This window comes from Mustela nigripes, chromosome 12 (assembly GCF_022355385.1).
Source record: "Mustela nigripes isolate SB6536 chromosome 12, MUSNIG.SB6536, whole genome shotgun sequence".
Lineage (NCBI taxonomy): Eukaryota > Metazoa > Chordata > Mammalia > Carnivora > Mustelidae > Mustela > Mustela nigripes.
In genome coordinates this window covers 116,728,550-116,744,245 of record NC_081568.1, presented here as the reverse complement: position 1 = coordinate 116,744,245, position 15,696 = coordinate 116,728,550, and the positions used below count along the sequence as shown (strand labels likewise).

The 15,696-nt window shown below is 35.3% G+C and overlaps 1 protein-coding gene across 6 annotated transcripts in view; it reads left to right on the top strand.

Moving 5' to 3' along the window:
• Nucleotides 1-15,696, top strand: part of ARB2A (ARB2 cotranscriptional regulator A) — a 428,932-nt gene that overhangs the window by 43,123 nt on the left and 370,113 nt on the right. For all 6 annotated transcript variants that reach the window (XM_059418237.1, XM_059418238.1, XM_059418239.1 and 3 more), the window contains 2 exons: nucleotides 2,142-2,243; nucleotides 6,629-6,729. In XM_059418237.1, coding sequence (XP_059274220.1) covers nucleotides 2,142-2,243; nucleotides 6,629-6,729 — 203 coding nt within the window. The remainder of the gene's footprint in view (nucleotides 1-2,141; nucleotides 2,244-6,628; nucleotides 6,730-15,696) is intronic.

The window sequence follows — 15,696 nt, the reverse complement described above, 5'->3', positions numbered from 1 at the left end:
AGATTATAGAAAAGGAAAAAATAGCGATCATAGTTGAGAAGTCGCCTTAGCCAGCTGATGGAGATTAACATCCCCAGTGATATACCATGGATATCATGTTCCCTGATATGATGTCATAAGAGGGGCGTTTACTTCTGTGGTATTCTTCTTGTAACCCTGGTCTAATCACAAAATGAAAAAAAAATCATATACACCTAATTTGAGGGTCATTCTGCAAAATACCTAACCAATATTCCCCCAAAGAGTCATGATCATAGAAAAGAGACAAAGAGTAGAATCTGTCACAGGCAAGAGGAGACTGATAGACATGACAACTCTATGTGGGGTGGTGTTCTGGATGGGATCCTGGAATGGAAAATGGACCTTAAGAGGAAAACGGGTGAATAATTTCTGGGCTTAGTTCATAGGAACATACAGATGTTGGTTTCTTCACTTTCACAAATGTACCCTGGTAATGTGGGATGTTTTATTTTTATTTTGTTTAGTTTTAAAAAAATTTTTTATTGTGTTATGTTAGTCGCCATACAGTATATCATTAGTGTTTGATAGAGTGTTCCATAATTCATTGTTTGCGCATAACACCCAGTGCTCCATGGAATCTCTGCCCTTCTTAATACCCATAAGCAGGTTCATCCATCCCTCCACCTCCCTCCCTTCTGAAATCCTCCATTTGTTTCCTGGAGTCCACAGTCTATCATGGTTTATCTCCCATTCTGATTTCTCCCCCTTTGTTTTTCCCTTCTCCTAATGTCCTCCCACACTATTCCTTATGTTCCCCAAGTAAGTGAAACCATATGATGATTGACTTTCTCTCCGCTTGACTTACTTCACTCAACATACTCTCCTCCAGTCCCATCCATTTTGATGCAGAAGTTGTGTATTCATCCTTTTTGATAGCTGAGTAATACTCCATTATGTATATGGACCCCCATCTTCTTTATCCATTCATCTGTGGAAGGGCATCTTGGCTTTTTCCACATTTTGGCTATTGAGGACATTGCTGCTATGAACATTGGGGTGCATATAGCCCCTCTTTTTACTACATCTGTATCTTTGGGGTAAATACCCAGTAGTGCAATTACCAGGTCATAGGGTAGCTCTATTTTTAATTTTTTGAGGAACCTCCACACTGTTTTCCAAAGTGGCTGTCCTACCAACGATGTATGAGGGTTTCCCTTTCTCCACAACTTCTCCAACATTTGTTGTTTCTTGCCCTGTTAATTCTGGCCATTCTGACTGGTGTAAGGTGATACCTCAATGTGGTTTTGATTTGAATTTCTCTAATGGCTAATGATGATGAACTCTTTTTCATGTGTCTATTAGCCATTTGTATGTCTTCTTTGGAGAAGTGTCTGCTCATGACTTCCACCCATTTCCTGACTTGATATCTGCTTTTTAGGTGTTAACAAAAGGGAATAGAGTATTCCATGGAAACTGGGTAGAGGACATAAAGGCACTATCTGTATTTTCTTTCAACATTTCTATAACTCCAGAATTATTTCATAATACGTTGTTTATTTAAAATATTTAAATTTAATATTTATTTTAAAATTTATTTATGTATTTTAAAAAATTTATTTATTTAAAAATCTTTGTTGAGAGTATTTTTATTGTATGGAAATCAAATGCTTTGTGTTAACCACATTTTCTCTGGTGAGCATGTTGTATTTTATTATTGTGATTTTTTCCTATAAAATGGAATAATGTGTTATATTACCCCATTTAAATTTGTAAGTTTCCTTATTCATAAATGGTAGTTTCATCTTTATGTAAGATTTAGTGACTGTTTAAATGACCTGAAACTTTTGAAACTATAGATGGAGGTTAGTGAGATAAAAATTAATAGCTGAATATTTTGAGGAGAAGAAGTTAATAATTTACTACAGTGGTACATAGGATCTAAAATTGTGATTGTTTTGGGAATTGATGATTTTGAAAGTGCTTTTGATATTCTCATGATATAGCACTTGGGGAACTTAAAACTTTAAAAACATTATCAATAAGGCAACTCATATAAAGTAATCTAGTAGAACAAAAGAATGCTTAAAATAATCAAAAATATAATCTCTATTATTAACTTTATTATTAAAATATAACTTATTAAGAAAATCAATGTTAATGCATTTCATATTCTTTTCTAGATTTATTATCTAGGATTGATTTGGATGAACTAATGAAAAAAGATGAACCACCTCTTGATTTTCCTGATACCCTGGAAGGATTTGAATATGCTTTTAATGAAAGTAAGTGTTTGCTACATACAAGATTTATTTATCATGCTAATAGAATCATAGGACAGATATTATTCACTATTTTTATTTGCCAGTTAGAATGTTTTATGTATTTCATTTAAGAAATGATGACTTACCCCTTCATGGTGAAATTTTTCACTCAAGGAGAAGAACCAAATTGTAATTTTCTGTAATTGTCAAATCACTTAAACCAATGGATATGAATTTGATGTGACTTAAAGTATTTCAGCCCAGAGCTTTCAACTCTCAGGCATCCAGTTGGAACTCCAATTATATCATGTAGAAAGATACTACTTTTTCACATATTTGAAAGGAAATGGCTAGCAGTTATCATCTATGATGATATTTTAAAGCCTAATGCTCAGTTTTCCATGATTTTTTTCAGGCAGCATCCTTATTTTTAAAAATTTATTTTATTTTTTTAAGATTATTTATTTGAGAGAGAGTGAGAGTAAGAATGAGAGTAGAGAGACAGAGAGGGAGAAGCCGACTCTCTGCTGAGCAGAGAGCCTGGTACAAGGCTCCATCCCAGGACGCTGAAATCATGATCTGAGCCAAAGGCCGATGTTTAACTGAATGAGCCACCCAGGCATCCTGCCTATTTTAAAATTTATTAATTAAATTCTAAATAAGAAAGACTTTCCACTTGGGGTTTGGAAGAACATAACATAAGTTACAAGGATGTTTCTAGAACGAAGAATTACGATTGATTGAATTAATAACATACTATTAAACATTTGAAGAGTACTAGTGTTACAGGCTTGGTAGAGTTTAAGTTGTAGGTTTCTGTTTGTTGCTCCACATCAACTAAATTGGTGATTTGTTACCATTATGGTAGTGGATATCCCTTAATAATAACACTTACATGTGTCAGAATTTATAGTGACAGTCTCTGTGTACTAGAAGATTAATTGATTTTAAACATGATATTAGAAACTTTGATCTCTTATCTGATGTTAATTTTCATGCTTTTAATAAAGGATATCTTAATGCCAAGATATATATGAGTAGTGTTTGTTTTACTGACCTAGCTAGCCAGGTTCTCCAGAAGTAATAAACTTTTATCTTTCCCTTTCTTATCAGATACATACAGACATCTTTTCCTCACTTCTACACCCTTGAATGTACTTACCTTGCATTCACACTAATGTGATACCTATATCTTTGCATACACATACACCTTTTCATGTATGTATACCTCAAAAGTGTGTGCATCCTTGCACATGCCTACCATTTATTTTATAAGTATCTTGGACATTATCTTGCATAAACACAGTCTAATAGTATTAAAGAGAAATGCTTAAATTCTAAGGAGAGAATGTCACTTTTAAGGATCTGTTTTTAGCTTGATACGGTTCACCTTTGAATTTGGGTTAACGGTGAATATTTTTTCAAAGAGGTGAGAATTTGGAGATAGGAAACTAGGTCTCAATACTAAACCCCTAAAAAGGTAATTCTAACAGTGTCTTTCGGGACTTCTTTTTTAATTTTATGATAACAAGAACTCTTACAAAAGGTTTGGAATTAAACTTTCCAAACCTTACCTGATTGAAGAAATTTCTAATTTTTCCTAAAGGATTTTAAAGTAGTTGGATAAAAGAAGAATTTGGATACAAATTTTATTCTAAGCCAGACAATTTGTAACAAAGGGGAAGAGATTGTTTTTACCTGTATCAGAATTATACCTTATTCTTTAAAATCACTGTGCCTTTTTGTTTTTAAGATTTTATTTATTTGGGGCGCCTGGGTGGCTCAGTGGGTTAAAGCCTCTGCCTTCGGCTCAGGTCATGATCCCAGGGTCCTGGGATTGAGCCCCGCATCGCATCGGGCTCTCTGCTCAGCAGGGATCCTGCTTCTCCCTCTCTCTCTGCCTGCTTCTCTGCCTACTTGTGATCTCTGTCTGTCAAATTAATAAATAAAATCTTTATAAAAAAAAAAGATTTTATTTATTTATTTAACAAAGAGAGATCACAAGTAGGCAGAGAGAGAGAAAGGGAGAGAGGAGGAAGCAGGCTCCCTGCTCAGCAGAGAGCCTGATGCAGGATTTGATTGCAGGACCCTGAGATCATGACCTGAGCCCAAGGCAGAGGCTTAACCCACTGAGCCACCCAGGCGCCCCTTCTGTGCCTTTTCAAATACATCTTGTGTTTCCCATTGCTGTAATCGTTTAAGGCCCACCTCAAATATCCTTGCTGATGAAGAAGTTGAAGGCTTTTCCCCTTTTACCCTCACCTATACTCCCTCTGCTCTGGTGCAGTATTATGAAAGAGCACACTTTTACATCACTAGAAAAAGTAATTGAACTTGTGGCAGACCATTTGAGTTTGAATATCATCTTCTATAGTACCTGGCATTTATTGAACTCTTAATACATGCCAGGAAGTATTCTAAATACTTTGAACTTATTAATTCATTTAGGCAAGTGGTAGCCTCTTTGAGGTCCTGCACTCCATAACAAATCTGATAAACTATATGCATACATTTCCTAGAATAGCACATATTTTAGATATACATGTGAAACTTTACAGCTGATTTTAGGGGGCCCTAAGCTAAAATGGCCTAAATCAGACCTTTGACAGTCACTGGAGTCCAAACCTTTGAGAAATGCCATATTTACAAATAAAAATATAACCTAAGTGATTCAGACATTTTTCCTGGATAAGAGTGCTCACTTTCTTTGCCTCTTAACCTTTTCACTTTTAATAGTAGTGGTAATAGGTGGCTATTTTAATAGGTCCCATTTTCCTAAAGAACCCAAAAAAGAGTGTTCTATGTAGTGATCCAAAACAGTGTCTCATGTTGAGAGTATTAAAAACTTTACAGATAAGGATTAGCCCTTGTTTTGCATATTTAAAAAGACAGTTTTATATGTGGTGAAATTGATTCATAAAAATAGTGAAGTAGTTTTACTTGAAGTAGTATTTTTCCAGGGTTCAGTTTTAGTGCCATACATTCCTTTCAACTTTTTGTCCACTCCTGCCCTCACTGAATAAAAATCAAATACTAAGTTCCACTCTGCATGTCATGTCCCTCTTTGGTCTCTAAACCCTTTCTTGTGCCTCACTGCTCTTAGCATAAAGTCCAGACCCAGTAGTTGAAGTCTTCTGCTTTTTGATCCCAACATGTTCTCCAGTGTTCTGCAGTTTGGCTCAGTACTTCGTTTTGTTTCTGTTAAAATGGATTGTTCACTATTACTTGAACATTCTGTCCATTTTTCACATTTTTGTCTAAATTGCTAGGTAGAGGCAGGGGAGAATAGGTTAAAGTAATTGGCCTGTGGTCTCTCTCCTGATCACCAGCAGCACACTTCTGGGACAGAAAGAACACAGGTGGCCTGGCCTTTGCTTCTTAAAAACATCCTGATAATGTAATCTTTTAGTGAATATAGGCCAGTGTTTGCTAGGAGCAGAGTGTTTATCTACAGAATACTTTGAACGGGTGACTGGTTTCGGCTTGCTTATGGTAAACAAGCATAATCTGTGGATATTTGAAGTATATTTCTCTGAAGGATATAACAGAAGCAGTACCACTCTCTGGCACATAAAACTGAAGTATTTTGTAACCAAATGCTCACCAATGTATGACGTAACCTTTTCGCCTCACATTGAGACTTCACCTGCTCTGGACCAGAGAGTGCTGCCAGTAAGAGCGAAGGACCTGGGAGGAAATGCCTAGGCTGTCCCAGACCTCCTCTTCTTTTCTTTGCCTGTGTCTCTTGATTGCTTATTGCCTTGTTATTATTAGCAAATTTATTATCAGTAAAATCTCTGAATTGAATGTGTCTGATTTGACAGTCCAAATCGATGTTGGCTCACTGCTTTTCTCCAGTGTTCATTTGAAATCTTAACCATGCTTTAGGCCTAGTTGAGAAATCTCCCTGGAACCTCTGAAACTATTCTAACCTATAAGGGTCTTCCTCTTCCATTTTTCCAAACTCATTTTAGTCTTTATTATCTACATGAATTGCCTGTGGCAGTTTTTAGATTGTTGACTTAACTTCATTCTTGTTTACCTTCCTAAAAAGTTGCTTAACTTTTGGATATTTATGCTTTTAATCCTCCTCTAGCCTCTAAGCTTAGACACTGAGACCTTGTTCATAGCTGTAGCTAGCCATGATCCTTATATATTATAGGCCCTCAAATGTTGTTCATTTGCTTTAGAGAAATGAAAGTCAAAAGGCACAGCATTTGAGTAGTTGAGGGCATTCTTTTATAGTACTTAGATATTTGCATCATGTTGATATTGGAGGGAAAAATGCAAAGAAAAAAATGAAACTTCTGAGGAAGTTATTTTAAAATTTTATCAGATGTTATTTATTTTTCATATTATTATAAATATACTCTGAATCATAGCAATACTGTTTGTTTATCTTCTAGAGGGACAGTTAAGACACATAAAAACTGGGGAACCGTTTGTTTTTAACTACCAAGAAGATTTGCACAGATGGAACCAGAAAAGATATGAAGCTCTAGGAGAGGTAAGGTCATATATTAAACTTCACACTCTTTTTTTTTTTCCAGTTTTGAAGAGTCAGAATAAAGGTTTTGAAGCTAAGGCAGTTCATGAAGTCTTTCGTTAAAAAAAAAGTGATTTAAAAAAAAATTTTTTTTGTTGTTCATTTCAATGGTTATGTTTGAAACATATTCTCAAGGTTTATGTTTTTATGTAAACCTGTCCTTCCCATGACCTTAATATTTTGTAGTGAGTCATTACATCAGAAGACAAATTCATGACGAATTTTATCTTTTAAATGTTTTTAAGAGGTTGAATCCTCTGCTATGCCAGGAGGAATAAGTGTTCTTTTAAGTGGTTATCTTAAAAAAAAAAAAAAAAAAGAGTTATTTATGTTAATTATATGAAGTGATGAGTATGTTAATTGTATTAATCTTGTTTATCATTCTGCAATGTGTATATATATCAAATCATCACAGTTATTCCTCAATAAAGGTAAAAAAAATTCTTACTTATGTGAACAAGATTGGTATTTGCTTGGCTAATAAAGTGTGTCTAACCTACTTACCTTTGACTTGATGAAGGATGAGGCCTTGCGAGCATTTAGTTTCCTCACACAGTACCATTGTGAGGAACCCTTGAAAATGGCATTTGTCATTAAGGTGAATGTTCTGTTAAAGCCAAAAGTTTTACTCATCCTATGTCATGTTAAATAATTTTAGTAAAATGCACATGGAGGGGTGCCTGGGTGGCTCAGTGGGTTAAAGCCTCTGCCTTTGGCTCAGGTCGTGATCCCAGGGTCCTGGGATCGAGCCCCACATGGGGCTCTCTGCTCAGCAGGGAGCCTGCTTCCTCCTCTCTCTCTGCCTGCCTCCTCTGCCTGCTTGTGATCTCTGTTTGTCAAATTAATAAACAAAACCCTAAAAAAAAAAATCAAATGTACATGGACACATTTGTTTAGTGTGATAATACATACTACTTCAGTTCTTTAAGGAAAAGCTAAAGTTCCTATATTCCTGTTTTGATTCTTTAAAAACTAGTCAGAATGAATTACTTGATTAAGCAGCAGCATAAAGAATATATGAAACTTAGTTTATTTTTGCTGGAAGACAGTTCTCCATGAATTACATTTCCACATGTGTCTGAGCAAAGGTGTTGACAGCTTTTGATGTGGACTATCTTTTCAAGGGTGTTTGTGTAGGAAACAGCTTGGAAGACAGAGCTTGTGTCTTCCTCCAGGAGAGAGAACAGATTTGTTTGCTCTTCAGGAAAATGCTCTTCCTGTCCGCCACTAGTGACAAAGAATGGGCAGGTTTGGTAGTAACCCCTTTATAAGATTGAGCTTCATAAATTTTGAGGCCCCTTAGCTATGATGCAGTCCCACTGTGTGCTTAGCCTCTGTTTTAGCCTGTCCATATTGCCTCTTTAGGACTTGAAGGACAAAAGAAAGAGATGAAAATAAGCTTATGCTGCTTGCTGAATACCTTGAGTAATAAAGTCTTTTGTCTCTGACATAGAAATCTAGTGTCTTTTGGCAATATCCATGAAATAGTAGCAGGCTAACTTGTTAGCTGGCAAAGAGAATAAAATCTCAGACCCTTCAGAGTTCTTGACATTTTTCGCTAGCATTTGTAACTTAAGTTTAATTAATGCTCTGAATAATTTCTGCTGCACATGAGCTATTCCCATTCCCCATAAGTGAATTACTTATATGCCTCAGGATAGTAGTATGTTGATTCTAGGAATATCTGTAGTATATGACCTTACAGAAGAACTGGGGATGTTTGTTTTGTTTTGTTTTTAAATGGGGCTTACAGTTTACTCCTTTCCATGAGCCATGCATATTTGTTCACTTGGACAGGTGCTGTTCTCTAAACAAACTTTGTCTTTTTTGTCATCTGCATCTTTTTCACCCTTAACCTATATCCCCTAGCATTATCTCTGTCAGAATTTAGCAATTGTATCTTATTAGATTGTCCATGTACAAGTGATTCCTTTCTCCTAGATCTCCTATCTTATATTCTTTGGACATATGAATTGTCACAGGTTTGATTTTTGGTGGATCTTACTCTACGATAAAGTATTATGAAGTTTCACTTTAATGATTATATATAGATAGAGATAAAATATTCTGCATTATCTAGATTTCCCACCTCCTGTGCCTGCATTCACATTTGTGTTCGTGATCAAGCTGGCCCCAAATGATCACCCCAAATCACAGGATTTATTCTGTAGTGCAGTGTGTCTCAAATTTAGATCAGTAGACCCCTGAGCTTCAAGTACCAATCCCATTTACTTCCCAATATATTTATCAAAAGTGCATAACCTTCTAACATAAAACTGTCACAACAAAAGATCCAAAGATTAGAGAAGGGAAGTCTGGTTGTTAGCATTTGGTTCCCTACAATCTTGCTTTTCATGTCGTGTTTGAAATACTTGTGTTTTTATTTTTTATTCCTCTGAATTCGGGTACACCATGAAATACTTATTTTTATTACCAGTCTCACTGCTGAAGGTTGACTATTAATTTAATTTCTTTTCCTAAATTTTAGTTTTGAGATGTATGAATTCTAGTTAAATATGCATAATGACACAATTTTCACTATTGTAAATTTGTTTCGTGTTCTTTATGGTAGGATTTAATAATGCATAGGTGGACCTATCTTTTTGTCCATTTTCCTTACTTTCTTTTTCTGAGCTGTGTCTTCCAATTAGTTTAACCACCTTACTGTCCTTCATTCATACCTTATACTTTTATCTCGTACCGTTTTCTGTCTTTGAAATGCCCTTGCTCCCTTGTTCATGATACTCCTATCTCTACCTGCCTTCAGGTTTTGTCTTTCATATCTTCTAGGAAGCCTTCTCTCATCTCTTCTACCACTCTTTTTATTCTTTTTCTCAATTTCCTTTCTTCTCATTCTCTTTTTCGGCCTATCTTGCCTTCTTTTGAGAATGATTTAAGGTGGGCGCCTGCGTGGCTCATTCGGTTAAGCGGCTGTCTTTGGCTCAGGTCCTGATCCTGGGGTCCTAGGATCGAGTTTCACGTTGGGCTCCATGCTCAGTGGAGAGCCTGCTTCTCCCTCTCCCTCTTCCTGCCGCTCTGCCTGCCACTCTGCCTACTTTGCTCTCTATCTCTTTATCAAATAAATAAATAAAATCATAAAAAAAAAAAGAAGAACGATTTAAGGTGACCTTAAATATGAATATTCCACTTAGCAAGATTAAAAATTAAGTAAAAATAATAAAATAGAATTTAAAGAATGTTAGTAAATTAAGAGCATGAGTTTATTTTCTTTCTCTTTAAGATACTTTACACTGTATTACAATATTTTTTTATTTTTTATTTTTTTTAAGATTTTATTTTATTTATTTGACAGACAAAGATCACAAACAGGCAGAGAGGCAGGCAGAGAGGGGGAAGCAGGCTCCTTGCTGAGCAGAGAGCCCGATGCGGGACTTGATCCCAGGACCCTGAGATCATGACCTGAGCTAAAGGCAGAGGCTTAACCCACTGAGCCACCCAGGCACCCCTACAATATTTTTTAATGAATATCTTTTGGCAATTTGGGGCAATTTTCTATATTCTTATGGTACTTGTTGAATAGTAAATGAGTGCTATACAAATATATAAACTATAAATTCTAGACCTATGTATTTTAGGAAATTTCTTAATTTTAGGAATTTGATCATGAAGATAATATTTACTTATTGAACGGAAAATGACAGGCTAATGATGATTTTCCCATTTGTAGAACTAAACAATTTTCGATTACTTTAATTCCCATTTAATTTCTAAGAGTTTCAGACAATTATGGCTTTGCAGATAAAAATTATTTGATTAAAAGTCATCTGTCTGTATTTATGGCATGTTTTGTTGGAAAATTTTTATTCTTCATGGTCAAACTCTAGACTGAATCCGCTGTAATTCAGAAAATAGAAGTTCTTCTGTAACTGCCTAAATTTCCTAGAAAACAAAGTTTTGCATTTATATTTTGGAAATAATTTAGTACTTCGTCTTACCAGTGAGGTCGCTAGTTGCAGTAAGTGAGAGCTTGTAGAAAGCATTTCATCACGTCCTGGACACAGAAGTACTGAAAAACCTCCTTTCTCCTCATTGATGGGTAGGGTGGAATTCAGAAGATATTACAAATTAGAGTTTATTGCCTAGGAGCCTGCCTTAATAAATAGCTTCTGATGATTGAAGTTTTAAGGAAACAGATTCTGGTTTTGGCCAACAATCTAAACCAAAACCCCTTCTGTTTTTTTTTTTTTTAAATCTTTTAGTATGTTCCTACTAAATATCGACTTTTGTCTTCACTAGAAAACTACTGTGTATGTTTCACAACTGCCGTTTTAGTTTATGTTTATTTCTCTCTTAAGGAGATTATTATAGCAGTCATTCAGCAGAAATTGTTTTTAAGACTTGCTCTTGAAATGCTCTGTCATTTCTATGTAAATTAAACTTATTGTGTAAGTAAAATAAACTGAGATGTCAGTTTGTTCTTAGAATGCAATTCCATAACTACACAAAAGAATACTCTTTGCATTCACGTAGTTACATTTTTATAGTCAAACAAAAGCTTTTGCTAATATGTATTTTTTTTTTTACTATCTACATATAGCTTGATAAAAATATATAGCCTATAAGAGATTTGGATAATTTATCTAAATTTAGAAAGATACTGTCAAGGGTTTTAAGGAGGTGGGAGAGTGGTGTGAAAGGGTAATTTTCAAAATAGAATTCTCCAGTATATATACTGGAGTTGAATGCCAGAAAATAGTGTTTCTGGTAAGCTCAATCAGGAAGACTCCAAAGACTATCATGTTAGGTAGTAAGTAGAATTTAGGCTTTAGGCTTCGTTTGTAAAAACTAGCATGTAATTTGTGAAATTATCCCCAGCTATCTGTTTCAGGGCAATACTGAATTACTATTAAGTGGAGAATTTATAATCCAGCAGAAATTCTAATGAAAGAAGAATTTGATTTTCTTACTAATTTGGGTGTTTGCATTTCCTTTAATATTTATCTTAATTACCTCTTTAAGAATTAATAAATTGTCAATGTGCTTAATAAGAGAATAGCAGTGACTGAACAGTTTTATAAGCGTGGCTCTTTATTCTTGACTAGAATCACATGAAAACAACTAAGAGCTTAATTTTTTTTCACCTTTGAAGCCATCTGGTCTTGCACTTTTGTTTGTTGGGAGTTTTTGATTACTAATTGGGTTTCTTTGCGGATTGTCGATCTGTTCAAATTTTCTGTTTCTTGCTGTTTCAGTGTTGGTAATTTAATGTTTCTAGGAATTTACCTGTTTCTTCTAGGTTGCCCAGTTTGTTGGTGTATAGTTTTTTGTAATATTCTCTTATAATCGTTTGTATTTCTCTGCTGTTGGTTGTTATTTCTTCTCTCTCATTTGTGATTTTATTTATTTGAGTTCTTTTTCTTTCCTTTTTGCTAAGTCTGGCTAGAGGTTTATCAGTTTTATTGATTTTTTTTCCAAGAACCATCTCCTGGTTTCATTATTGTGTTCTGTTATTTTAATTTCTATATTATGTGTTTCTGCTTTAATCTTTATTATTTCTTTACTTCTGCTGGCTTTAGACTTCATTTGTTGTTCTTTCTTTAGCTCCTTTAGGTGTGATCTTAGGTTGTTTAAGATTTTTCTTGCCTTTTTTTTTTTTTTTTTTGCTTTAATTTTCCTTCTTTCTTGAGGTAGGCCTGTATTGCTATAAACTTCCATCACAGAACCACTACTACAGCGTCAAAGAGATTTTATATCTTTGGGCTTTTATTTTCCTCCACGTAATTTTTTTTTCTTTTAATTTTTTTATTAATTATTTTTATTAACATATAATGCATTATTTGCCCCAGGGGTACAGGTCTGTGAATTGTCAGGCTTACACACCTGCCCCTTTGGGTCACTACATTTGTATCTTTAGGGTAAATACCCAATAGTGCAATTGCTGGGTTGTAGCTCTATTTTCAACTTTTTGAACCTCCATGCTGTTTTCCAGAGTGGCTGCACCAGCTTACATTCCCACCAGCAGTGTAAAAGAGTTCCCTTTTCTCCATATCCTCACCAACATCTGTCATTTCCTGACTTGTTAATTTTAGCCATTCTGACAAGTGTGAGAATGGCTCATTGTGCTTTTCATTTGTATTTCCCTGATGCTGAGTGATGTTGAGCACTTTCTCATGTGTCTGTTGGCCATCTGGATGTCTTCTTTTCGAAAATGTGTTTTCATGTCTCTGCCCATTTCTTGATTGGATTATTTGTTCTTTGGCTGTTGAGTTTGATAAGTTCTTTATAGATTTTGAATGCTAGCCTTTTATCTGATATGTCCTTTGTGAATATTTTCTCCCATTCTGTCAATTGCCTTTTGGTTTTGTTGACTGTTTCCCTTGTTATGCAAAAGCGTTTGATCTTAATGAAATCCCAATAGTTCATTTTTGCCCTTGCTTCCCTTGCCTTTGGCAGTGTATCTAGGAAGAAGTTCCTGCAACTGAGGTTGGAGAGTTGCTGCCTGCATTCTCCTCAAGGATTTTGATGGATTCCTGTCTCACATTGATGTCTTTCATCCATTAGGAGTCTGTTTTTGTGCATGGTGGACAGAAATGGTCCAGTTTCATTCTTCCACATGTGGCTGTCCACAATTTTCCCAACACCATTTGTTGAAGAGACATTTTTTTTCCACTGGACATTCTTTTCTGCTTTGTCCAAGATTAGTTGACCATAGAGTTGAGGGTCTATTTCAGGGCTTTCTATTCTGTTCCATTGATCTATGTGTCTGTTGTTGTGCCAGTAACATACTGTCTTCATGATTACAGCTTTGTAATAGAGCTTGAAGTCTGGAATTCTGATGCCACCAACTTTGGCTTTCTTTTTCAACATTCTTCTGGCTGTTTAGGGTCTTTTCTGGTTTTATATAAATTTTAGGATTATTTGTTCCAGTTTTTTGAAAAAAATGGTGGTATTTTGATAGGGATTGCATTAAATGTGTAGATTGCTTTAGGTAGCAAAGACATTTTCACAATATTTGTTCTTCCAATCCATGAGCATGGAACATTTTTCCATTTCTTTGTGTCTTCCTCAATTTCTTTCATGAGTTCTTTATAGTTTTCTGAGTACAGATTCTTAGCCTCTTTGGTTAGGTTTATTCCTAGGTATTTTACGATTTTTGGGTGCCATTGTAAATGGGATAGACTCCTTAATTTCTCTTTCTTCTGTCTTCTTATTGGTGTATAGAAATACAACTGATTTCTGTGCATTGATTTTATATCCTGACACTTTACTGAATTCCTGTACTAGTTCTAGCGTTTTGGAGTGGAGTCTATTGGGTTTTCTACATAAAGTATCATATCATCTGCAACGAGTGAGAGTTTGACTTCTTCTCTGATTTGGATGACTTTAGTTTCTTTTTGTTGTCTGATTGCTGAGGCTAGTAGTTCTGGTACTATCTTGAATAGCAGTGGTGATAGTGGACATCCCTGCCGTGTTCTTGGTAATAGGGGAAAAGCTCTCAGTTTTTCCCCATTGAGAATGATACTAACTGTGGGTTTTTCATAGATGGCGCTGATGATATTGAGGAATGTACCCTCTATCCCTATGCTTTGAAGAATTTTGATCAAGAAGGGATGCTGTACTTTGTCAAATGCTTTTTCAGCATCTATTGAGGGTATCATATGATTCCTGTTTTTTCTTTTATTAATGTATTGTGTCACATTGACTGATTTGCTGATGTTGAACCAACCTTACAGCCCAGGAATAAATTACACTTGGTTGTGATGAATAATCCTTTTAATATACTGTTAGATCCTATTGGCTAGCATTTTGGTGAGAATTTTTGCATCTTTGTTCATCATGGATATTGGTCTGTAATTCTCTTTTTTGATGGGGTCTTTGTCTGGTTTTGGGATTAAGGTAATGCTGGCCCCATAAAATGAGTTTGGAAGTTTTCTATCCATTTCTATTTTTTGGAATAGTTTCAGGACAGTAGGTATTAATTATTCTTGAAATGTTTGGAAGAATTGTCTTGGGAAGCCATCTGGCCCTGGGCTCTTGTTTGTTGGGAGATTTTGGATGACTGCTTCAATCACATTACTGGTTATGGGTCTGTTCAGGTTTTCTATTTCTTCCTGGTTCAGTTGTGGTAGTTTATATATCTCTAGGAATGCATCCATTTCTTCCAGATTGTCAAATTTGCTGGTGTATAGTTGCTTATAATATGTTCTTATCATTGTATTTGTTTGGTGTTGGTTGTGATCTCTCCTCTTTCGTTCATGATTTTATTTATTTCGGTCCTTTCTCTTTTCTTTTTGATAAGTCTGGCAAGGGGTCTATCAATCTTATTAATTCTTTTGAAGAACCAGCTGCTAGTTTTTATTTGTTCTACTGTTCTTTTGGTGTTGATTTCATTGATTTCTGCTCTGATCTTTATTATTTCTCTTCTCCTGCTGGGTTTAGGCTTTCTTTGCTCTTCTTTTTCCAGCTCCTTTAGGTGCAGGGTTTGGTTTTGTACTTGAGACCTTTCTTATTTCTTGAAAATAGCTTGTATAGCTATATGCTTTCCTCTGAGGACTGCCTTTGCTGTGGCCCACCGATTTTGAACAGCTGTGCTTTCTTTATCATTTGTTTCCATGAATTTTTTCAATTCTTTAATTTCCTGGTTGACCCATTCATTCTTTAGTAGGATGCTCTTTTAGCCTCCATGTATTTGAATTCATTCCAACTTTTCTTTTGTGATTGAGTTCTAGCTTCAGAGCATTGTGGTCTGAAAATATGCAAGGAATGATCCCAATCTTTTGGTACCAGTTGAGACCTGATTTGTGACCCAGGATGTGATCTATTCTGGAGAATGTTCATGTGCACTAGAGAAGAATGTGTATTCTGTTGCTTTGGGATGGAATGTTCTGAATGTATCTGTGATGTCCATCTGGTCCAGTGTGTCATTTAAGGCCTTTATTTCCTTGTTGATCTTTCACTTGGATGATC